We start from the raw sequence: 20,358 nt of genomic DNA on the forward strand, positions 1-20,358 counted from the left end.
TTTAAAAATAAAATAAAATGGAGCCTTGGATGCCAAGTGAGGAGGTTGGATTTGATCTGCTGGGTAATGGGGAGTCTTTATAGGTCTTGAGGAAGGGAGCAGCAACTGAAAAGTCCGCCAAGGACATCAGACCAAGAAAATAAAACAGGAAACTGAGAAAGTCTTTTTATCAAATAGGCTGTTTCCTACAACTAAGTGGGCCCTTGAGAGTATGTCAGAAAGAAGTGCAGCGGGGCGCCTGGGTGGCGCAGTCGTTAAGCATCTGCCTTCGGCTCAGGGAGTGATCCTGTTGTTCCAGGATCGAGTCCCACATTGGGCTCATCTGCTGGGAGCCCACTTCTTCCTCTCCCACTCCCCTGCTGTGTTCCCTCTCTCACTGGCTGTCTCTCTGTCAAAATAAATAAATAAAAAATCTTAAAAAAAAAAAAAAAAGAAAGAAAGAAGTGCAGGAATCCAATTTAGAGGTTTCCTTCCGTCTGTAGGAAGGAGAAAAGTGAAACCAGCTGAGCCCTTGAAAACCACCCCTGACTCAGCACAATGCTGCTTCTGGGCTCCTGAATGGAAAACAAGTGAGAAAGCTGTCCTGAGTCTGCCCTGCCACTCACCCCCCCAGTGCCCAGTGCTGGGCTGTGAAAGCCCCAGAGGAACACTTTTCCTCTAAGCTCAGCAGCTAATGAATTATAACGGTTCCTCATCTCCACTTTATCACACCCCACACTGTGGTCCTTCTGATGAAAAAGCTGAGCTGGTGACCATTGGGCTTGAGCAAATTGAACTAGGATCTCAACTGAAAATGGCTTATTATGGGGTGCCTGGGTGATGCAGTCATTAAGCGCCTGCCTTCGGCTCAGGGCGTGATCCCGCATTCTGGAATCAAGCCCCACATCAGGCTCCTCCAGTAGGAGCCTGCTTCTTCCTCTCCCACTCCCCGTGCTGTGTTCCCTCTCTCACTGGCTGTCTCTCTGTCAAATAAATAAATAAAATCTTAAAAAAAAAAAGAAAAAGAAAATGGCTCATTAAACTTTAAAGTCAGCCCTAAAGGAAAAAAGTCATTCCTTTACTGTTCCCAGAATCCACTCTGGTCTCCAAAGTGGGGGGCATGTAGCCCTACAGCATGCAAGATGCCATAATGGTATAAAAGACAATAATTTCTTTATTTAAAAATGTTTTGTTTTCTATTCCTATGAATATTTATAGTATTACATATTAATATCACTGTACATAATTCATAATAAATACACACATATGGAGTTTGCTCAAATTTTTTGAAGTGCTAAGGGAGCTAATTCTCAAGGGTTTAGAGATCACTGCTCTAGATACTGTGTTCCAACCTTTTCGAGTATGAAAGAGCTCTTCTTATGTTTCAAAAAACCCCCCACTATGTGATATTTTTATGGCTATGCCTACAGGAGAAAATTCATGACAACAGAGAGTACTATGAATCAGCATCAGTAAACATTTGAAATAGAGTTGCATTTTATTAATTTTGAGAACACCCTCTTTCATGTAAAGACAACACTGTATATGCGTTTATGTGCGCATCACACGTTAACTCTCTCTGGAGGAAGCTCAGAGATCCGTGATCTCATTCCCTAACTCCCAAGCCCCACCTCCCCAGCTCCAGTGTCAACTCGGAGAGACCAAGTCATTTTCCTTTCCTTGCCTTTCTTCCAAGCCAAGGACACCCTCCCTCTCCCTGCACCAACAGTGCAGCAATCACAGAGGTAAAAGTCAGACCCACTCTTGAAGCCTGAGATGCAGAAATGATGGGGAGCTACTGATGAACGGGAAACTGGGCCCCAGCATTGTCCAGCAAACATGTCAAATCATTTTGCTTTCGTGTGGGATGTGATTCCGCCACTGACATCTGTTACTCTGACGCAAGCCGGAGAGAATCTGCTCAGGGATACCCAGTCTTTGGAGCTGCTGCTGTCACGTTTGATCATCAACCATACTGAACAAGTTCGAGTGGACAGTGATGAAGAGCAGGGCCTAGAGCCAGACTGCCCAGATCCCGAGCTTGCCTTAGCCGCGTCCTACCTGTGGCCTTAACAAGTCACTTCATCTATTGGTGCCACCATTTATGCACCGTAAATGGTAATGGAAGGTTGTCATAAGGACACAGAACTAGTGCCTAGCACACAGGAAAGAAACGCGTTTGAATAAATACTAGCCATCACCATCATCACTACTGCTACCACTTCCGCCAGGGGCCATTCTCTTAAGCAGTTTATTACATTTGCCCTTACTCTGGAACTTTGTCATAGAGCTGCTCCCAGAATCTCTGCAAAAGGCTCCATTCTCAAATGCGACCTTCTTGCTGGCAGGCATGAGGTTTCCCGCGGGTCAGATCACACCCGGTTCTTATCATTCCCTGTCATTCCTGTGCAGTTTTGTTTTTTTCAACCAACTGGACAGAGAAGGTAAGGTTCGTCACTTATGCTTCTTTTTTCTGGATTTTGCAATACTTAAATAGAGCCTGGGATCCCTAGAAAGTTCCCAGTAATAACAGGCTGACTCATTTACTGCTTCATTAATAATAAGCAACAGATTAGGAAACTGCTTGTCCATGTCACTGTAGTCTCCTTCCTGGACTCTAGGAGGACAGTTCGGCACTAGGTGACAAAGCCCCCTGTTCTGTGGCTGCCCTTGCTTGGCCACTGGAGCACTGGGCTCATTCGGGCCACCACTGGGTCAGCTGGCACCGGAGTCCCAATTCTGGTCCCTTCCTCTAGTTTGCCAACCAGCAGCCTTTACACCCTGCTTTGCAAAGGCCTCGGGTTCTCTTGTGCTATTGACTCCTGAACCCTGTTCCATCAACTGTTCTATTTCTTAAAACCTCCTAACTCTTTCTTGAAAGGGCTCCTTCCTCACTGCCTAAACTCTATCTCAGTCTCCTTTCTTCTAAAATTATCTTCATGTGACTTTTCTGCCTTCGCCAGTGACCCTATTTTCCCTCCCTCCTTTCAACATGTGGTAAGTAGCATACATCGTCTGGCCTCCTGGCCCCCGTTCCCTTCCCTCATGCCTGGGATCTGGCTTCGGCTCCAACCGTTCTGCACAAACTCTTCTGCTGAGGCCCCCAAAGGCCTGCTACTAATAAACCCAGTCACGGTTTCTCAGTCAGACACTCTTAGCTGCTTGGCCTCTTCTCTTGGCCCTGATGACACTGCACCAACTCAGTTCTCCCTTGTAAACCTTCTCTCATTGCTTCTTTGCTAACCCTTTCCAAGGGTCGTTTGTTCCCTTCTTCAAGGGTCTTTCAGTTTCTTCCTTTTCTTCTCTCTCTCCCTCCTAGAAGTTCTAACAACCTTTAGCACGTCCACCTCAGCCTCCATGCTTACAATTCTCCAATTCCCCTCCCCAGTTCTGCTCTCAAATATTCCTCCATGCAATACTCCACCTGTCCTCCCAAGTTCTAGTCCCAAATTTCCAGCACCAAGTAAAAATGTGCTAGTGGATTTCTCTATTACAATTCAAAATCACCGAAAGCTGGACCCGCTGCTCCTCTCCCCAGTGCACTCCCCTTCCTGCCCAACGTCTCCCTCCTTCCTGCCCAACATCTCTATGGCACCTGCAGGGGCCTGACCTTCATGGTCATCGTTGGGCCTCACTTCTCCTCAACCCCGAATCAAACATCAGGTGCTGCCAATTCTCCCTTCACACTCTTTTTTTTTTAAAGGTTATTTGTGAATAGGTAATACATTTCCATGCTTTTAAAGTTAAAATTATATGACAAGGTCAACATTGAGGGGTCTCACTTCCACTCTTATTCCCCTTCACTGCAAGGTCCCACTAGGTAACTTGTTTTTGCTTCTGTCTTGTGTATCCTTCAGTGTTTCTTTATGTAAATATAAGCACAGATTCTCTCTCTCGCCTCTTCTTTCTTACACAAAATGAGGCATATTAAACCCCATACTGTGCTGTACATTGTCTTTTGCCAGGAGCCTTTTCCCTAGTAGTATATGGCACTTTCTCTTGCCCTTTTTGAAGCTGTGTATAACCTGCTGTGGGTTATTAGTCCTCTGGTGATGGGGACACTGGTTATAACCAATGCTGCAAAGAACGATCTTACCCTTGTTCTTTTATAAGTGTGGACTTAAGAAAAACTCCCAGAAATATAAAAGATGAATGTATCTGTCCTTCAGAGACTCTTAAATCCTTACCTTCTCACTCATTCCATTTGTCACCAGCACGGTGTAATATCTAGAACCAGATAGCTTCCCTGCTGGCTGTCATTGCTACATTAACCTCTCCAAAAGCACCCTTGGATGTATTCATCTGCCGGCTGGAAAACCTCCAGTCATCCTCCTTGCTTACCAAATAAATCACAAACTCCTTACCACCATGGTCTGCCAACATCCCCTCCTTTCCAGGTTCCTCTTAACAGTCCTGCCTTTGGCTAGACAGCCTGCCCACTGCTTTCTAGATACATGTTGTGCTCTCATCCCCCCCCAGGCCTTGTTCTTCACCAGAAGCGCTCACTCCTTCTGTCTATACAAACCCTGCTCTTTCTTTAAGGGTCTTCTTGAATGGCACTTCCCCTCTATCACTTACCACCTCAGCCAGAAAAAATTCCACCCAACTTCCGGAAAGCCCTGTATTTAAATCAATTACATGGCATTTGCCTTATGGTGCGTCTGTCATAACTATGTGTGTGTGCAGCTCACCTTCCATATGAGGTTGTGACTTCTTTGAAGGCAAAGACTGTGCCTTCTGTACGTGGTATTTCCTGAAGTGCTCTTTATGGTATTGCAAATACAGAAGTTCCCCAGCGAATTCTCACTGGAAGATTGTTCATTGAGAGAAATCAGCCTTTTGGCTTGACCCCCACCCCCCAGGGCTGGAAAAGGCTCACAAGGAAATGAGGCAAGAAGGTCTGATGGCTATAAAACACACGCACACGCAGCGAGGCATGAACTCACACAGACGCATATGTCCCATCTACACAGAAGGTGGCTCATAAGTTCAACCCATTTTAAAGCAGTTGAGGATTAATGACAACAAAACTAAGTGAAACTCGGAAAGCACTTCATCCCTCTCGAAGGTTTGTGATTTTTCAAAGCTTGGGTTGTTTTATTCCATGGACCACAGACTTTAAAAAGAGTTACAGTGAAGAGACTGGGTAAGTACTGAAACTGAAATAAGAAAGGGGTTATTCTCAAGAAAAGGTCACGATCATAATCTATTCTGGAAAACATCAGGACATTGTTTTTCCCATCTAGGAAAAACAAACAAATCTTCCTATAAAAGGAAAACGTTTTTTCCCTCCAACATACCACCCCATGTGTGAATCAGGGGAAAAAGGATGGTGTTCCCATCATTTTCCGTGATATGAGCTGTTCACCTATCTTGACCCAACTTGGAATCTAATTGGCCGTTTGTGACTGTTCATGGAACAGGCTGATTTCCGAAGATGAGGACCAACTTCCTTCCACAGACCTACCACGATCATCTCTCCAAACACAGGGAGGCAGCCTCCGGCCCGGCCCAGGCTCCGGCAGCTGTCCCTTTCAAACACTGCTGGTGCCCTCTCTCCAGTTCAAGCTGCCATCACTGCAAGGCTGAAGTTCAGCAAAAATCTCCTAGACAGACTCGCTGAATCTGGGCTCTCCTGGGGTCTGAGGAGTGTGCTTGTCGGTGCCAAACCAAGCACCCCTGAATCTCCAACTGCCAAACCCACGGATCTCTCTTCGGCCTCCACGTCATCTGACCTCTCTCTGAAACTGCTGGAACCACGCTGCACTTCTTTTTGAAGCCCTTCCTCTCCCCTTGGCTTCCCTGACATGGCCCCTCCTGGTTCTTCTATTTCGTTTGCTGCCTCTGCGTCCACGGCCTTCCCGACACTCTCATTCTCCCTTCTTCTCTCCTCCGCCCTCTTTCCCTTTCTTTCTATTTTTTCTGATCTGGCTCATCCACTGTTAGGGCCTCAACTTGCCCCTCGGTGTGGATCGCTCCCAAACTGACATCCTTCCCAAGCTCTGGCTCCACTTTCCAGCTGCCTCCCCAACATCTCACCACGACGCTCCATGGCCACCTCCCACCAGCAACGGTCCGGCCTGTCTGAAACCAAACTCAGCAGCTTCTCCCCGCTTCCCCCGTCAGCCTCGTCTTCCTCTTTAGCTCCTTATTTCAGCTACCCATCCAGATCATGCCCTAGTCAACTCAGCTATTCCCTCAGCTTCTCACCCCGTATATAATTGCCCACTACATGTCACCAGTTCTGCGTGTCATTTCTGTCGCATTCCAACTGCCATGGCCAACGCCTTCACCGACTCGTCTGGTAGGATAATGGCCCGACTGCTCTGCACCTCTACTTTTTCTGTCAGATCAACAATCCTCTAGAGTTTCTCATTTCACAACATAAGCTTGATTATGTTACCACCTCAGCCAAAACCTTTTAATGACTCCCTAAATTCCGTGATACTTGGGCCCCAATTAACTTTCCAGTGCCATGATCAGGCAAGACCCGCCTGTCCTGAGGTATCTTCTGTTCTACCCTAACCTGGGTCCACAGGGAAACTACAGTGTTCTGTGTAAGGAGTCTCACAGAGCCTCTCTCACCTCCCACTCCTCGGATCACTACACGAAGGGCCATCTCCGGGTTCTCTACCGCGCCCCCTGAGATCTACCTGGTAAACCTGTCCTCATCCTTCAAAGACAATGTTACCTTCTCTCTGCAGCCTTCCCTGACCGTGGCAGAATGCCGGATCTGTGTTCCTGCCTCTATGCTAAGCTGCCCTTGCCTACTCCGGGATCCCTGTGTTGCCAGGGGGCAGGGACTAGCAGTGTTCATTCAGACGGCGCGAGTGTCTTGCGCCGCCACCACGGGAGCTCTCCAAGTGCTAAACTGGCACAAAGCTAAATTTGACTCTTATGAAGGCAACGAGTTTATGAGATCAGCCTGAATGAAACAGAGAAATTCCAAACGAAGAATAATGTAGCTCCATTAGGAGATTTTCTTTTGCTGAAGGCCCTCCTGATGTCCCTTAAATCTCACAGACAAGTGCTTGCCTGTTCTGTCACGAAGCGAGGGCTCCCTCCTCTCCTCAGCCACGTCAGTCTTCTCTCAGAACACAACAGATGTATTCTTAAGGTCTGAAAGGGCCCCACCGTGACCTCACTGTGGCCCGCTGCTTCACCGTCCCCGACGTCAACCCCTCACGGGCTTGCCATATCAGTGACCAAATGAATCTAAAGTCTCATTTAAAAACATGAGCTCAAAAGGGCCCAAGGAGCCCTAAGAAGGAACACATGTTCTGAAGTTAATAGAATTAATTAATTACAGAGGTTAATAATAAACTGAATTCCATTTTAACTTTTTCAAAAGCTCTGATTTCTGATATCCAGGCTCCTTATGGCCCAGTCTATTGGTTCCCTTCCCCTGTAACCCTCAAACCTTCTCAAGTCCTTAAATCACTTACTTGTTAGGTAAGCTAGGCCCCACCTGAAGACCCAGGTCCCAGGGGTACTTGAGAAAGTCCTGGGCCAGTGGCTCGGTTTTATCAGGCAGTGACATCTGCTAATCAACGCTGTGTACCGGAGACTGTATCAGGTTATAGGGGAGACGCAGTCCCTGCTCTCGGGGAGCTTCTCTTTCAGAGACAGAGGCATGTAAACAAAGCACATGGGAATCTGTACAAAGAGATCCATGGTAGGAGTGTATGTAGTCTGTGCGGGACGACATGGCTGGCCACGGGGCATGAAGCCCTGAGCTGACCGTGTCCTTGGTTCCAGAGACATGTTCTTGCCTCAGTCCATCTGAACAAATGTTTACTCAGCCTCTACTGCCAAGTTCCTGCCCTCATGGATCTTACACTTGGGTTTCAGTTTTAGCAAATGCATTCTGATCTTGTTCTTCTGTACAGAGTACCTTCCAGAAGCAACATTTCTCTAGGATGAGGGCTCTGTGTTTTCCTCAGCCAAACCTTCCAGGAACTTGAGTTCTATCCACGGAATCCAGGTCCTATTACTGGGACACTCACCCTGATGCTGAGCGTATTTACCTGCCTGTCCTTCCCCTGCGGACCTTTGGCTGGAACTTCTAATACAGTTCGCCCACTCTGTCTCCATGCCCTCATCTGTAAACTGTGGATAATAATAGCATCTCCCCCCAAGGGATATTATGAGGACTAATTGAGACTAGCTTGGCATATGCTAAGTACTCAATAAATTAGCTATCATCATTATCTTTATTTCTAAGATCCCTGCCACACGGCCTGCCTCATCCCAGGACTTTCCCACCTCTTGCTGAGGTGTGAGTTGGGGGCAGGAAGGGCCCTCCCCATCACCCCCACACCCACCATGCTTGTAGGTTGGCTTAGTTTGGCTCTCGCGGGCTGGCCCACCCAAACCCAGCAGGGGAAACCACGTACCTCTCAGTGTCAGGTAGCCATAAGCCAGGCTGGCCAAAGCCTGTGCACATTTCCAGTGTTCTTCCCCAAAAATAATCCGAGAAAGGATGACACAGCGAATCAGCTCCTTGTTTGCTTGGGTATTCTGCAGAGAGCAAAGATGTCATTATGCTTTTCAGAAAGGAGGGAAAGCTCTATGCCAGGCTCTCCTCACAGGAATATAGGAGGAGTGAATTCACCTGTCTTTTTCTCTTCTCTCCCCTTCCTATCCCATGACCCATCCAACAAGGCCTGGTGGCTGTCCCTTGTTTCTGAGTCCTCACACCAAGCTCTGCTCCTCACTTCTGCCATGAGTACCTGGTTCAAACCACCCTCACCTTTCACCCAGCTGACCATGACAGTGGCTCCTAACTGCTCCCACTCTCACCGCCCCCTCCCCCGCTCCCCACCCCCCCACCGTCTACTCTCAACATCATAGCCAGAGGGACTTCTTTTAACCTTTCATCATGAAAAACTTTAGCAATATACAAAAATAGCATGGAGAAGGGCTCACTTAGTTTCATGAGGGATCTACTCATGGTCAATCTTGTTTCATATCTATCCTCCTCATCCACCTGCCCATTATTCTGAAGAAAAATCAGATAGTAAATCATCCCTATCTCAGAAGTATCTCCCAAAATATGGCCTTAGACATATAACCAAAAACACTCTCACCAAAATATTAACAATAATTCTGTAATATTAAATATGTAGTCTCATAACTCTAATAATTATCTCATAAATCTAATTTTTTTTTTACAGTCTGCATGTCCATATGTTGAGATCAGTCTCCTGAGTCTCTTTTCATCTATAGGTTCCGCTTCCATCTCTAGTTCTTTTTATTGCAAATTATTATTGAAGAAACTGGGTCATGTGGACTGCAGTGTTTTCCAAACGCGTAAATTTTTTGAATGCATTCTTATGGTGTCATTCAACATGTCCCTTCATTCTCTATTCTGCCTTTACATTGGGAGCTGGATTTAGAAACTGGGTTAACTTTCACTGTATTCTTTTTTTTTAAGATTTTATTTATTTATTTGACAGAGAGAGACAGGCAGTCAGACAGGGAACATAAGCAGGGGGAGTGGGAGAGGAAGAACCAGGCTCCCAGCAGAGGAGCCTGATGTGGGGCTTGATTGCAGAACGCTGGGATCACGCCCTGAGCCGAAGGCAGACGCTTAACGATTGCGCCACCCACGCGCCGTATTTTTTTTTTTTTAAGCAAAACTATTTCATGGGTTCTTGTATGTTCTTCCACCAGAAGACACCTAATGTCTGGTTGCCTCTTTTCCTGATTATTGAAACAATTACATGGATTCATTCATAAAAGGTTATAAAATGCTGATATCCTCATTCTATCAGTGTTTCTTCATGTGTTAGCTGATAATTCTATAAAGAGAACTCTCCCCTCATCTACTATTTGGTTACCCACTAGTACAATTTGTAACAGCAGGAAAGATACATGGCTTATTCTTTCTTTTTATTTGGTAGCTTTCAAAATAATGAGTTCAGTCACTCACATCCTCCACTGGTGACCAAATAACTTGTTGTTGTTGTTATTATTATTATTATTATTATTATTATTATTATTATTATTATTATTATTATTAGCAAGGGTTTTAAAACAAACCTGATGCTCCCGAACATGGCAAACTAATTTCTAACTCGCCTTTGGCACCTACTCTCTCCCCTCTGGCACACTCGAACCCATCATTCACTCTCTCACGTCATCTTCATTTTGTTCACTTCAGAGAGGTCTTTCTTGGCATCTTACTGAAAACAGCCTCTCACCCCATCACTTACTATCCCATTCCCTATTTTATTTTTTTCTTCATGGCACTTACCTCTTCTGATATTGCACTGTTATATTTTGTCTGTCTCCTCAAATAGAAGTTCCTTAACAACAGAAGGGTATTCCTCGTGTTCACTACTGCATGCCCCGTGCACAGAGGAGGCCCTCATGCACCTGTGCTGAATGAATCGTCTCTCTATTGGCCAGGATAAGGATGGCGTGGGGAAAGAGCCCCCTGCTGCCACAGAACTCACATGCAGAGCTCTCCAGGAGACCACGGAATTGCAACTTCAAGTCATGGACTTTATCCACTGACAAGACAGAGAGCAACTGGCTGCACGGATTGATTAAAATCAAGCATTTGTTTCCTGGTAAGGTGAAAACAGCACTTCAAAGCCTCAAAAGCTTGGAGTTTCAGCTCTGGTTCTAATGTTTACTGTCTGTGGTGCTTTGGGCAAGATCGCCCTGAGTTCCAGCTTCCTTTTCTCTTTGGAAACCCATACTGTCCCCCTCAGGGAGAGATTGTTAGGAAAATAAATAGCATCAAAGGGATGCAAGTGTGTTATCAAGTGTTATCCAGGGGTGCCTGGGTGGCTCAGCCAGTTAAGTGTCTGGTTTGACTCAGGTCATGATCCCAGGGTCCTGGGATCGAGTCCTGCATCCGGCTCCCTGCTCAGCGGGGAAGGCTGCTTCACCCTCTCCCTCTGCCTGCCACTCTGCCTGCTTGTGCTCTCTCTCTCTCTGTCTAATAAGTAAATAAAATCTTCAAAACAAAACAGTGTTCTCCAAATGTGAGTCATTTATGGGTTGTACACAGATACAGCGTTGGAAGACTGCTCCCGTCTAACCTGCCGGCTCACTGCTCCCCGCTCACATGCACACATGCAGAGTGTTACGGGGCATTCCCTCATGTTTTAAAAACACCCATTTAGTCAGAAGCGTTGAGAATTCTCCATGGGCTGACCACCGAACTAAGTTTCACTCTGAGGAAGAAGCATAATACCATGAAAAATCATCGGAACGGGAGTACAAAGGCTTGAGTTCTGTCCTGGCTCTAGACATTCTGTTTTCATCCGGCCTCAAGCTTCCTGCCCTGGCAGAACTGAGGAAACCAACATGGGCTCTAGAGCTCTGTTGCTGGGGCCAATCCTCCCGCCCTTCTGGCCTGTGAGCACCGGGTGCGCTAGATTTAACTCCTAAATTGAAATCTTTCTCATTATCCAAACTGGCCAAGGGGTTGTCGAGCCTTAAATGCCCACACTTGCATTCTATGGCGGATGGTACTTGTCTGTTTCTAAAAGCGAAGGTTCTAGCGTGGGTCTGTGACATGCTAATGGGTGTGACAGGCCAAGATGACTGTCCTCCGCAAGTCCTCTGGACAACTGACAGAGGTAAATTTATAGATATATCCAAGTACGGGTATCAGCTTCTATCTTCTGCCTGTGGGGTGCCTCTTGGTCTTTCCTAAAGCCATCTACAGACCTCTTCTCCACACACGATTTTAAGCTTATTTTTTGTCCTGACCAGGAAGTCAGTGTATGAATTCCTCAGTGGATAAATCACGCTCCGGAAGCATGCTGATGCCTGCATTCTAATAATGAAGGTCACTGGCATCCTGTCTCAGGCTCCTGGATTTTGAGCATTCTATTAACAGCACTTGCTCTGAGGTGCTTGTTACCAAGTCTTTGGCTCACTCTGAGAAATGCACCTCTGGACTCTGACCTCTGCGGCTACCTCCCCTGTCTGGTGCTTTAGTTTGCTTACGAGTCCACTGAGCCACCCGCAGCCGAGTCTGGGCCTCAGCCTGGCTACCCTTGTTCTCAGCCTCCTGCCTCCCTATCTTGGCCTTCTTGTTACCCAAGAGATCTCATTCTGAAAACTTTCAGGAGAAATTTTTTTAGAAAAAGTTTTTAAATTAAAGGTAGTCAAACATCAACACAAAGAACAAAACATTCATTTTCAGTCTAAAACCAGGAGCACAAACTCTCCACGGAAGAAAGCACAGTGACCCAGGTGTGGAACCCGAAGGCTGGGGGGCTACCCCACTGTGCTCTGCCCTGTGTTCTCCCACTTATAAAGAAATATAACAGCTTCCTCTACTTTGAGTGCTTCAATGTCCACTGAAGGCAGAGCTTCCGTAAGCGTGGACATATTTTTATTAGACGGAAACTAAAACCTAGTGAGCTTTTTGTTTTACCATTTTTTTCTTAATCAGCTGAGCTATTTTCTTCTGGCATCGGGCCAATTTCTCTTTAGGAAGAGACATGCAGTCCATGGCCTTCTCCTCCTTGGCTGTAGTGTCTTCTTCACTCTCTCCAGACCCACTAGAGGAACACAATTCATCTCTTCGCTGGTATGCTGGGACCTTGGCTTGCTGTGACCTGTAGATACCAGAGAGGGACGTGGATGCACATTTGACCTCTGCGTATCTCAAACCAGGTAAAATCGAAGGACAGAGTGCTCCCAGCTTGGGGGTAGGGATATGCACTCTAACAGAAACGTGAAGAAATAAAGTCTGGGGATAAGCTCGTGTCCCCCTTGAGGCCTAGAATCAGGACAGCAATGTGGTGACTCAAATGAAACAGATTTGTTAAACCAACCATCTCCCTCAGAGTTCCAGCTCTGCTACTTACTAACCATACGACCCTAAGCAAGTTATTATCTAATTTGTTTCTTTGTAAAATGAGGTCAGTCAGATGAGGTGACTGGATTAAATCAGATAATACTCATAAATCACTTAGCATAACGCCTCTTATTTAGTAAGTACCATTGTAATATTAGCTATTACTATTCTATTAGCTCCATGACTGGGTCTCTTCATCTACGAGACTAAAGTGCTGAATTGAAAGATCTCAAAGATCTTTTATATTCTAAAATTCTTATCCAAACCAGGAAACAAAATTGATACAATGAAATAATGGGAAGGGAATTAACAGTTTGAGGTTAGACTTCATTGTCCTCTTTCATATTTCTTAAAAGTAGTGGCCAACTAACTATAGAGGATGTGGTCCCAACAAGGAGAGGGGAGGGAATCCCACAATGTCAAGAGCAGATTCAGAAGCAAAATGGCCTTCTCAGTTGTGTTAGAAATAAATGTGTTGAAAAAGAGCTGAGTGGGTTGAAAATCTCCCCCCTCTCCACTTGCTTCTCTCCCTCTGCCCCCTCTCCCTCCTACCCTCCCTTTCTCCCTCCCACTCTCCCTCTCTCCCTCCTGCCCTCTCACCCCCATCTCCTCTCTCCTTCCTGCCCCCTCTCCTGTCTCACATGCACAATGTAGATCTCTGACTTCAATGCTGAACATGATTTTGAATGCGTAATTGGAAATGGTAAAGATAAAAGTCAAAGGAGGTACTCTTACACAAAAAAAGACATAACCACGTCTTAACATCACCAGAAAAATCAAAGTGACCCTGAAAAAAACAGAATTCTGAAATCTTAAGAGCAGCAACAGAATGTTTAAATAATTATAAACAAGTCTCCCAAAGGAATCACCTTGGTATCTACAATAGCTTTTAAAAGTTCAACCACTACATAGTTTTAAGAATAAAATTTTTCTTTTCCGCTGATTAGATAAGTCATAAATGCTCACTGTAAAAAAAAAGAAGAAAAACAAATGCCAAGTGTAATCTTTCACACTAGGTTTAAAAAATGACATGTTAATATCCATCCAGACTTCCTGTTCTAAATAACCTACCCAGAGGCACATGAGCAAACCAGGTCACGTGGACAGGAGAGTGACATTTCTTCTGGCCCAGGCCCTGGCAAAATCACCTTCTGCTCATAAACAGAAGTGTGCTTTCAGAAGACACGCAAACTCAGTGGACAAGCCAGAGAACATGGCTGATGCAAAGTGATCAGAAGGTAGGTGCTAAGCTTGCCTCCTGTCTGCCTGGTGAATCCCATGCTCCTTCTTCAAAACCCAGCTCAGATGTCACCTTTGCTGGAGTCCCGTACTAGAGTAACAAGTAGAGCACCCTCCAAAGGACTTGCAAAAATTTCCTCCAAACTTCTACCATAGTGCAAATCACGTTATAGCCACATTTTCAAAATTCATTTGTTTTGTTTCTGAGTCGTCTTTTCCTTCTAGCAAATAATCTCCACCAGGGCCAGGGCTAAATCTCATATGTTTCTGAAACCTGATACCCGGCTTACAGTAAAGATAAATAATGGCTTGTTAAATGATGCACCAAAAAATGAAAAAAAGAAAACACAGTCTTTAGTAGGACACTTGAGAAATACTGAAGATAAGAGGAATCTGTGGTAAAAGATCCTAAGTCAAGACAACGAACAGAAAATTTAGTCCCTCCGTAGAAGATGTTGCTTAGGCTGTGTATTTCATAGACCTGAAGCAGAAGTTCAATCTACTGGGATCGCCAAAGAGATGGCCAATTATGGATCTTAAAAATTATAAGCCCTAAATATTTTAAGTTCAGCCTTTAATAAAATTAAGCTGAGACCAAAGGCAGGAGCTTCAACAGCAGTGACCACAAAGGAAGGAGAAACATGGAGGTCTTGACAAATGACTTGAGAATGCAAAGCCCTAAACTAGCTTTGAACATCTTGTCGTGAAAGACAAGAAAGATGACTGAAGAATACTGACCAGTCAGATATCTTGAAAGATTAAATAGCAGTCAGAATAAAAAGAATAGGGGCGCCTGGGTGGCTCAGTCATTAAGCGTCTGCCTTCGGCTCAGGGCGTGATCCCAGGGTCCTGGGATCGAGCCCCGCATTGGGCTCCCTGCTCCGCTGGGAGCCTGCTTCTTCCTCTCCCACTCCCCCTGCTTGTGTTCCTTCTCTCGCTGTGTCTCTCTCTGTCAAATAAATAAATAAAATCTTTTTTTTTTTTTAAAAGAAAGAATAAAAAGAATAGGCGGGTAGAATGAAAGGTTTTCTTGCCAGGTTTATAACTTATTCTATATATTGCCATCATAAATATGAATTCAGACTAGTAATAATGAGTATGAATTATCTGATTACTTCCAAGATACTCTACTGTGAACTCTACATTTTAACTTCAATTTTTATAGTTATACAATAACCTTAAACTCAGGATATTTTATGAGGTGGTACAAAATTACTAAAATGTTAACCAGTAGTCACATGTGGCACATGAAATGTAGCTAATTTGAATTGAGATGTGCTGTAAGTATAAAATACACATTGAATTTCAAAGACTTAGTATGAAAAAAAAATATTTCACTACTTATTTTATAAAATATTCCAGATATATTAAGATAAATACAGTATTAAAATTAAATTTACCTATTTTTTTCATTTTTTAATATGGCTACAGGAAAATTTTAAATTACAGTATGGCTGGCATCTGTGACCTGCATTATATTTCTATTTGATAGCATTGGTATAGATCAATGGTTCTCAGCCAAGGGTGATATTGCTCCCAGGGGACATTTGGCAATGTCTGGAGACATTCTGGTTTGTCATTACTGGGACAGTGTTACTGGCATCTACTGGGTAGAGAACAGAAATGGTGCTTAACATCCTTCAATGCACAGGTCAGCTTTCTACAACAAAGAGGCAGCCAACCCAAAATGTCAACAGTGCCAAGGTTGGGAAACCCTGGTATAGAAAAATGGTTAAAGAATTGACTCTGCAATCCAGCCACCCAGTCTGAATCACTAGCTGTGTGATTTGGGGCCAATTACTTAACCTTTTTTTGATTCATACTCCTTAGCTATAAAATTATTAATATAATAGTACTACCGGTACAGGGATGTTGGGGCAATTAGATGACTTTATGTAATGACTTAGAACAGTGCCTGGCACATAGTATTTGCTCAATAAGTATTAGCTATTATGATGTGAAAGTTTTACTCATCGTCTCATTATTTCATAAAACAATTTTAGTTTACTCATTATCTTTGTTATATTTAATTCTCCATGACTTTATCAATCTTGGTATGATTATCTATAAAAAATAAAATTTCCCTTCAGTTAGGAAAAAACAATTATGTTCCTTCTCACATAGGTTGCACAAGTACAAACTGATTGCATAGCAGAATCGTTATTAAAACACACCACAGAAGCTCAACCTTCTCTTCTATATAATATGCAAAGCTCCAAAGTCCAGGTTTGCCTTAAGTGGGAGGTCCCAGTGTTCCAGGCCAGTGACTGAGTGTGATGTCAAGGTTCAGTGGTACTTACAGGTGGAAGCAGAAACCCCAGTCAGTGTCATTGCTGACAGTTGGAATCCGGATGGGGCTGGCTTGCATCTTCTTCCTACCAAGAATCACAAGTCAGTTTGGCTTTGGAAAAAAAAAGGCTTAGAAGTCGGTTCTATTTTCCCTCTGTTGGATGCTATTAACATTAAACTGAAACTGCCCAAATACATAACCCATCTGAAATCCATAGACTATCCACACTCATGTATAGAGACATCTAGAACGCAAAAATTAAAGGCATTTGCCAAATTAAACCTCTGAATTAAATTTCTTTCCCCTAATTCCTACTCCATAGTACCTCCAAAATCCCTGACTTTTTTTTTTACCCCCTTAAAGCCAGTGTATTTACAGCTCCAGAATCATCAAAAGTATGTTCTCCTACTCAAGTCAGATATTGTTTTTGCCAGATGGATCCAAGCAAAGCAACCAGTTGTAAGCATTAAATGAAGTATAGCCAGCGTATTGGTTAATTCTTCTCCTTGTCCCTCGGCCATCCCACTATTTAATAGGAGGTCCTAGTTAAAGAACACACATGCCTCTGTTTGGGTATTGTCCTTAGCTGATGGGGGATATGACTGGAACCTCATGACAAAAATCTGATTTATAATTATTTGCGAAATTCAATTCTCATGGCTCTCCCTTTAAATCAAATCTAAATCGAATGCATAGTTATGTACTGAACATTAACACGCATCAAGTCGCTCCTCATTTAACTGCAGAATGTCACTCGTTCCCACCTGAGTCCTCAGTAGCTCTCTCCGACCCAGTCTCCAGAACATCCACAATCCAAACACCAGAAGGAGATTAATTTCTCTTTCTAATCTCTACTTTCAAAACTATGGCCTGGGCGAGGATTTTGACACTCACACTCCTAAATTCTGGATTTTTTATTTTAAAGATTTTATTTATTTGACAGAAATAGAGACAGCCAGCGAGAGAGGGAATACAAGCAGGGGGAGTGGAGAGGAAGAAGCAGGCTTCCAGCGGAGGAGCCTGATGTGGGGCTCGATCCCATAACGCCGGGATCACGCCCTGAGCCGAGGGCAGACGCTTAACGACTGAGCTACCCAGGCGCCCCCCTAAATTCTGTTCTATGAGGTGCCATATAGCCCTGAATAAATTATAACACCAAACTTTGGCCCCTCTCTCAAATGCAAATCGCTTCTATGAGGCGCCATATAGCCCTGAATAAATTATAACACCAAACTTTGGCCCCTCTCTCAAATGCAAATCGCTTCCTTCTTCCTTTCACCGCAACTTCGTAAACCCTGACGCCACATTCTGAGCCCCAGGCGAGCATCCCGAGGCTTCTTTCTTGCGGCTGCTGCCCCCACCACAGAGGCTCCAACTCGAAAAGTACACGCAGGGCGCAGCAAGGCGCGGCTTGGGCCGCCCACCCGGCGGAGGGCAGAGAAGCCACGCCCCGGAACTAGCCTTCGCGGCTCCCTCAGCGGGAGAGCTCGGCTTCCTCGGGCGGCGTCAGCGTCCTGGCCTCCGCGGACCTTGTTCAGAGCGCCGCACAGGTGCCTGGCGGAAGCGAGGCTCTCTGCGCTGTTGGCCTCGCGCGCCGGCAGCTCAGGTTCCGGCTCGGGAGACAATGGGGTTGCTATGGGAACGGAACGCCGTGGACAGAGTCCGGAGCGTCGGCGCCTGTAGCCATGGCGACACGGGGCACTTCCGGTCCCGGAAAATCCCGGGCCGCTCCTGGGCGCTTCTGCTGCGCCCTGGGGCTTTCCGGTCTCCGCGGGCGTGAGCCGCGCAGACTCGGGCTCGTCCCCAAACTTCCCTCTGCTGCGGTTGCATCTTCACCTGTTGTTTCTCTGAAAGGGACTTTAGCTCTCAGGCATGAAGATGCAGGAAGAGGAGAGAAATCCCGTCGCAGGATGGAAGAGGGCGCCGGGCTCCACGACCCCACCTACTTAAAGCTGCGGCGTACCGGGCTGAATGGGCGCCCTGCGGGTCCCCCGGGTGTTCTGGCTCTCCGGGCCGGAGAGGACAGGCTCAGATGTAACTATTGATGGTGTCAGCACTGTCTGTGTTGCCCCTCCCGGTAAGATTTGAGCTATGCTTGATCAGAAAAGCGGAGTGCCCGAAATGAGTATTTTAAGAAATGGACCAGTAGTTCTGCTACTGATTAGAAGTTCCAACAATATTTTCGAGGGGTGGGGCACGTTTGGCAAACACCACATAGCCCTAATTTATCAACAGATATTCTTATACCATTCCTCTTCAGGAGCCTGAAATACACAATGATAACAATAATTCAGATCTGACTCGAGCAGGGCTGTTGGGGCCAGTACCCAAACCAACAGCACCGGCTCCGCAGCCTTGTGCGCAAGGGTGTTATCACAAACCCTCCAGTGAACGAGGAGCCTATGACAAGTCAAGATGAAGATGGTATGTCCTCGTTTAAAAAAAAAAAAAAAGCAGGCTCGGTAGAGGGAGAAGGAGAACATTTACTAAGAACTTGGAAGGTGGTGTTTACATTTGGTGTTTGTTCTTTCCAATTCCAGGTTGACGTTTAATTGCTATTGATCGAGGACTGCCAAGATAGACTTTCTGCAGTTAGGTTGGAGGAGCTATTTAAGAGTTTGCGTAAATATCTCTTAAGTAAAACCTGGACAGCATTTTAACTTAAGGTTTTAAATCTGTACCCTCAAGATCCTGATCCAAAATTTTAGAAAGATCCCACCCCCTTTATTCTGTTTCCTAAGAGAACTCCCAACATGGAACAAGGATGAGAGCAATGAGCTCCGCTTCAAGATTTCAGGACTCTATAGTTTTGACTTTGTGTGGCTGGGAGCAAATCACAGCTCGTGAGTCTCAGTTTTCTTGCTCATACAATGAAAGGATTTGTTACCACTTGCTTTCTACAGCCCCTCCCAGTTCCCAGGATTCTGTGGTGGCAAACCGCAGATTTTTGTGACTCTGTGAACAATATTTAACACATATGGGGATAAAAAGGAAGAACTGGTTTTCGGTTCTCTAACACTGATTCCCCGTACCCTTGCGAAGTTGGTCTTCATCAAATTGAAAAGTTTTAATGTTCTCATTCTAGGAATTGGCTGGGAGGTTGTTTCTAAGTATATGAAATGTAACTTCTCGTTCCTGAACACCAGCTTCTGCCCATCATTGTGAAGTGAGGTACTGGAACAGGCACTGAATTTCCATTCTAAAAATGACAGTCTGGCTCCACCTCCATTTAATTAGCTTTGACCTTGGGGCGCCTGGGTGGCTCAGTCAGGCGTCTGCCTTCGTCTCAGGTCATGATCCCAGAGTTCCAGGATTGAGCCCCACTTGGGGCTCCCTCTCAGCAGGGGGTCTGCTTTTCCCTCTGACCCTCCTCGCTCTCCTGCTCTCTCTCTCTCACTGTCCCCCTCTCAAATAAATAAAATCTTTAAAAAACAATTAACTTTGACTAGAAGCAATTCACTTGTATAATTAGAAATCAAATTTAAAAAACGTTAAACAGAGTTCCAAACCCATGTGCTGTTTTTTTCCTTCCCTTGCCATCTTCACCCTGTCCCCAGATATAAACCTTAGTTATAGGTAAATGTGCTTTCGGTTTGTTCGGTAACTCTGGAACGGGATGCTAGTAACCTGGGTGACACGGAGCTTCTGTGGTGTGTTCACGCACAGTCCCTCTCTTGATCCTGAGGTAGAAGAGGCAAGCATTGCTATTGCAGAATCATGCGTGCAGGGGGCTTCTAGATTCTTCCATCTCCAAATAAACTGTGATTAACTCCAAATTAACCCCAACAACTGTGAAACTTAAGGACAAGGAAATCAAATAAACTTTCCTTTGGACTATGCAGTTTCTTAAAACACATTTTCTGTCCTTTTAAGACAAGGTTAGATACCTTACTTCTGAGCTCCCATACTATCTATCCACAGTCTCATCTTGACGTTCACAATTACATTGGCACTCTCTGTGAAGCTCTCACACTCCCCATGTATCTGTCCACCCACCCAGGAAAAAAAATGCACATTGAAG

At 45.1% G+C, this 20,358-nt stretch overlaps 1 protein-coding gene across 3 annotated transcripts in view; it reads right to left on the reverse strand.

Annotated features, from left to right (window-relative positions):
- TTC23L (tetratricopeptide repeat domain 23 like) overlaps positions 1 to 20,358 on the reverse strand; it is a 58,229-nt gene that overhangs the window by 35,394 nt on the left and 2,477 nt on the right. Inside the window, exons 1-4 of one of the 3 annotated variants that reach the window (XM_034657025.1) lie at positions 17,102 to 18,041; positions 16,348 to 16,418; positions 12,383 to 12,566; positions 8,376 to 8,499 (exon numbers count right to left, since the gene is read on the reverse strand). In XM_034657025.1, the coding sequence (XP_034512916.1) occupies positions 8,376 to 8,499; positions 12,383 to 12,566; positions 16,348 to 16,418; positions 17,102 to 17,143 (421 nt within the window). In that variant the 5' untranslated portion in view covers positions 17,144 to 18,041. Of the gene's footprint in view, positions 1 to 8,375; positions 8,500 to 12,382; positions 12,567 to 16,347; positions 16,423 to 17,101; positions 18,042 to 20,358 lie in introns of those variants that run through there. The other 2 variants (XM_034657026.1, XM_034657024.1) reach the window with 2 other exon arrangements.

This window comes from Ailuropoda melanoleuca, chromosome 3 (assembly GCF_002007445.2).
Source record: "Ailuropoda melanoleuca isolate Jingjing chromosome 3, ASM200744v2, whole genome shotgun sequence".
NCBI lineage: Eukaryota > Metazoa > Chordata > Mammalia > Carnivora > Ursidae > Ailuropoda > Ailuropoda melanoleuca.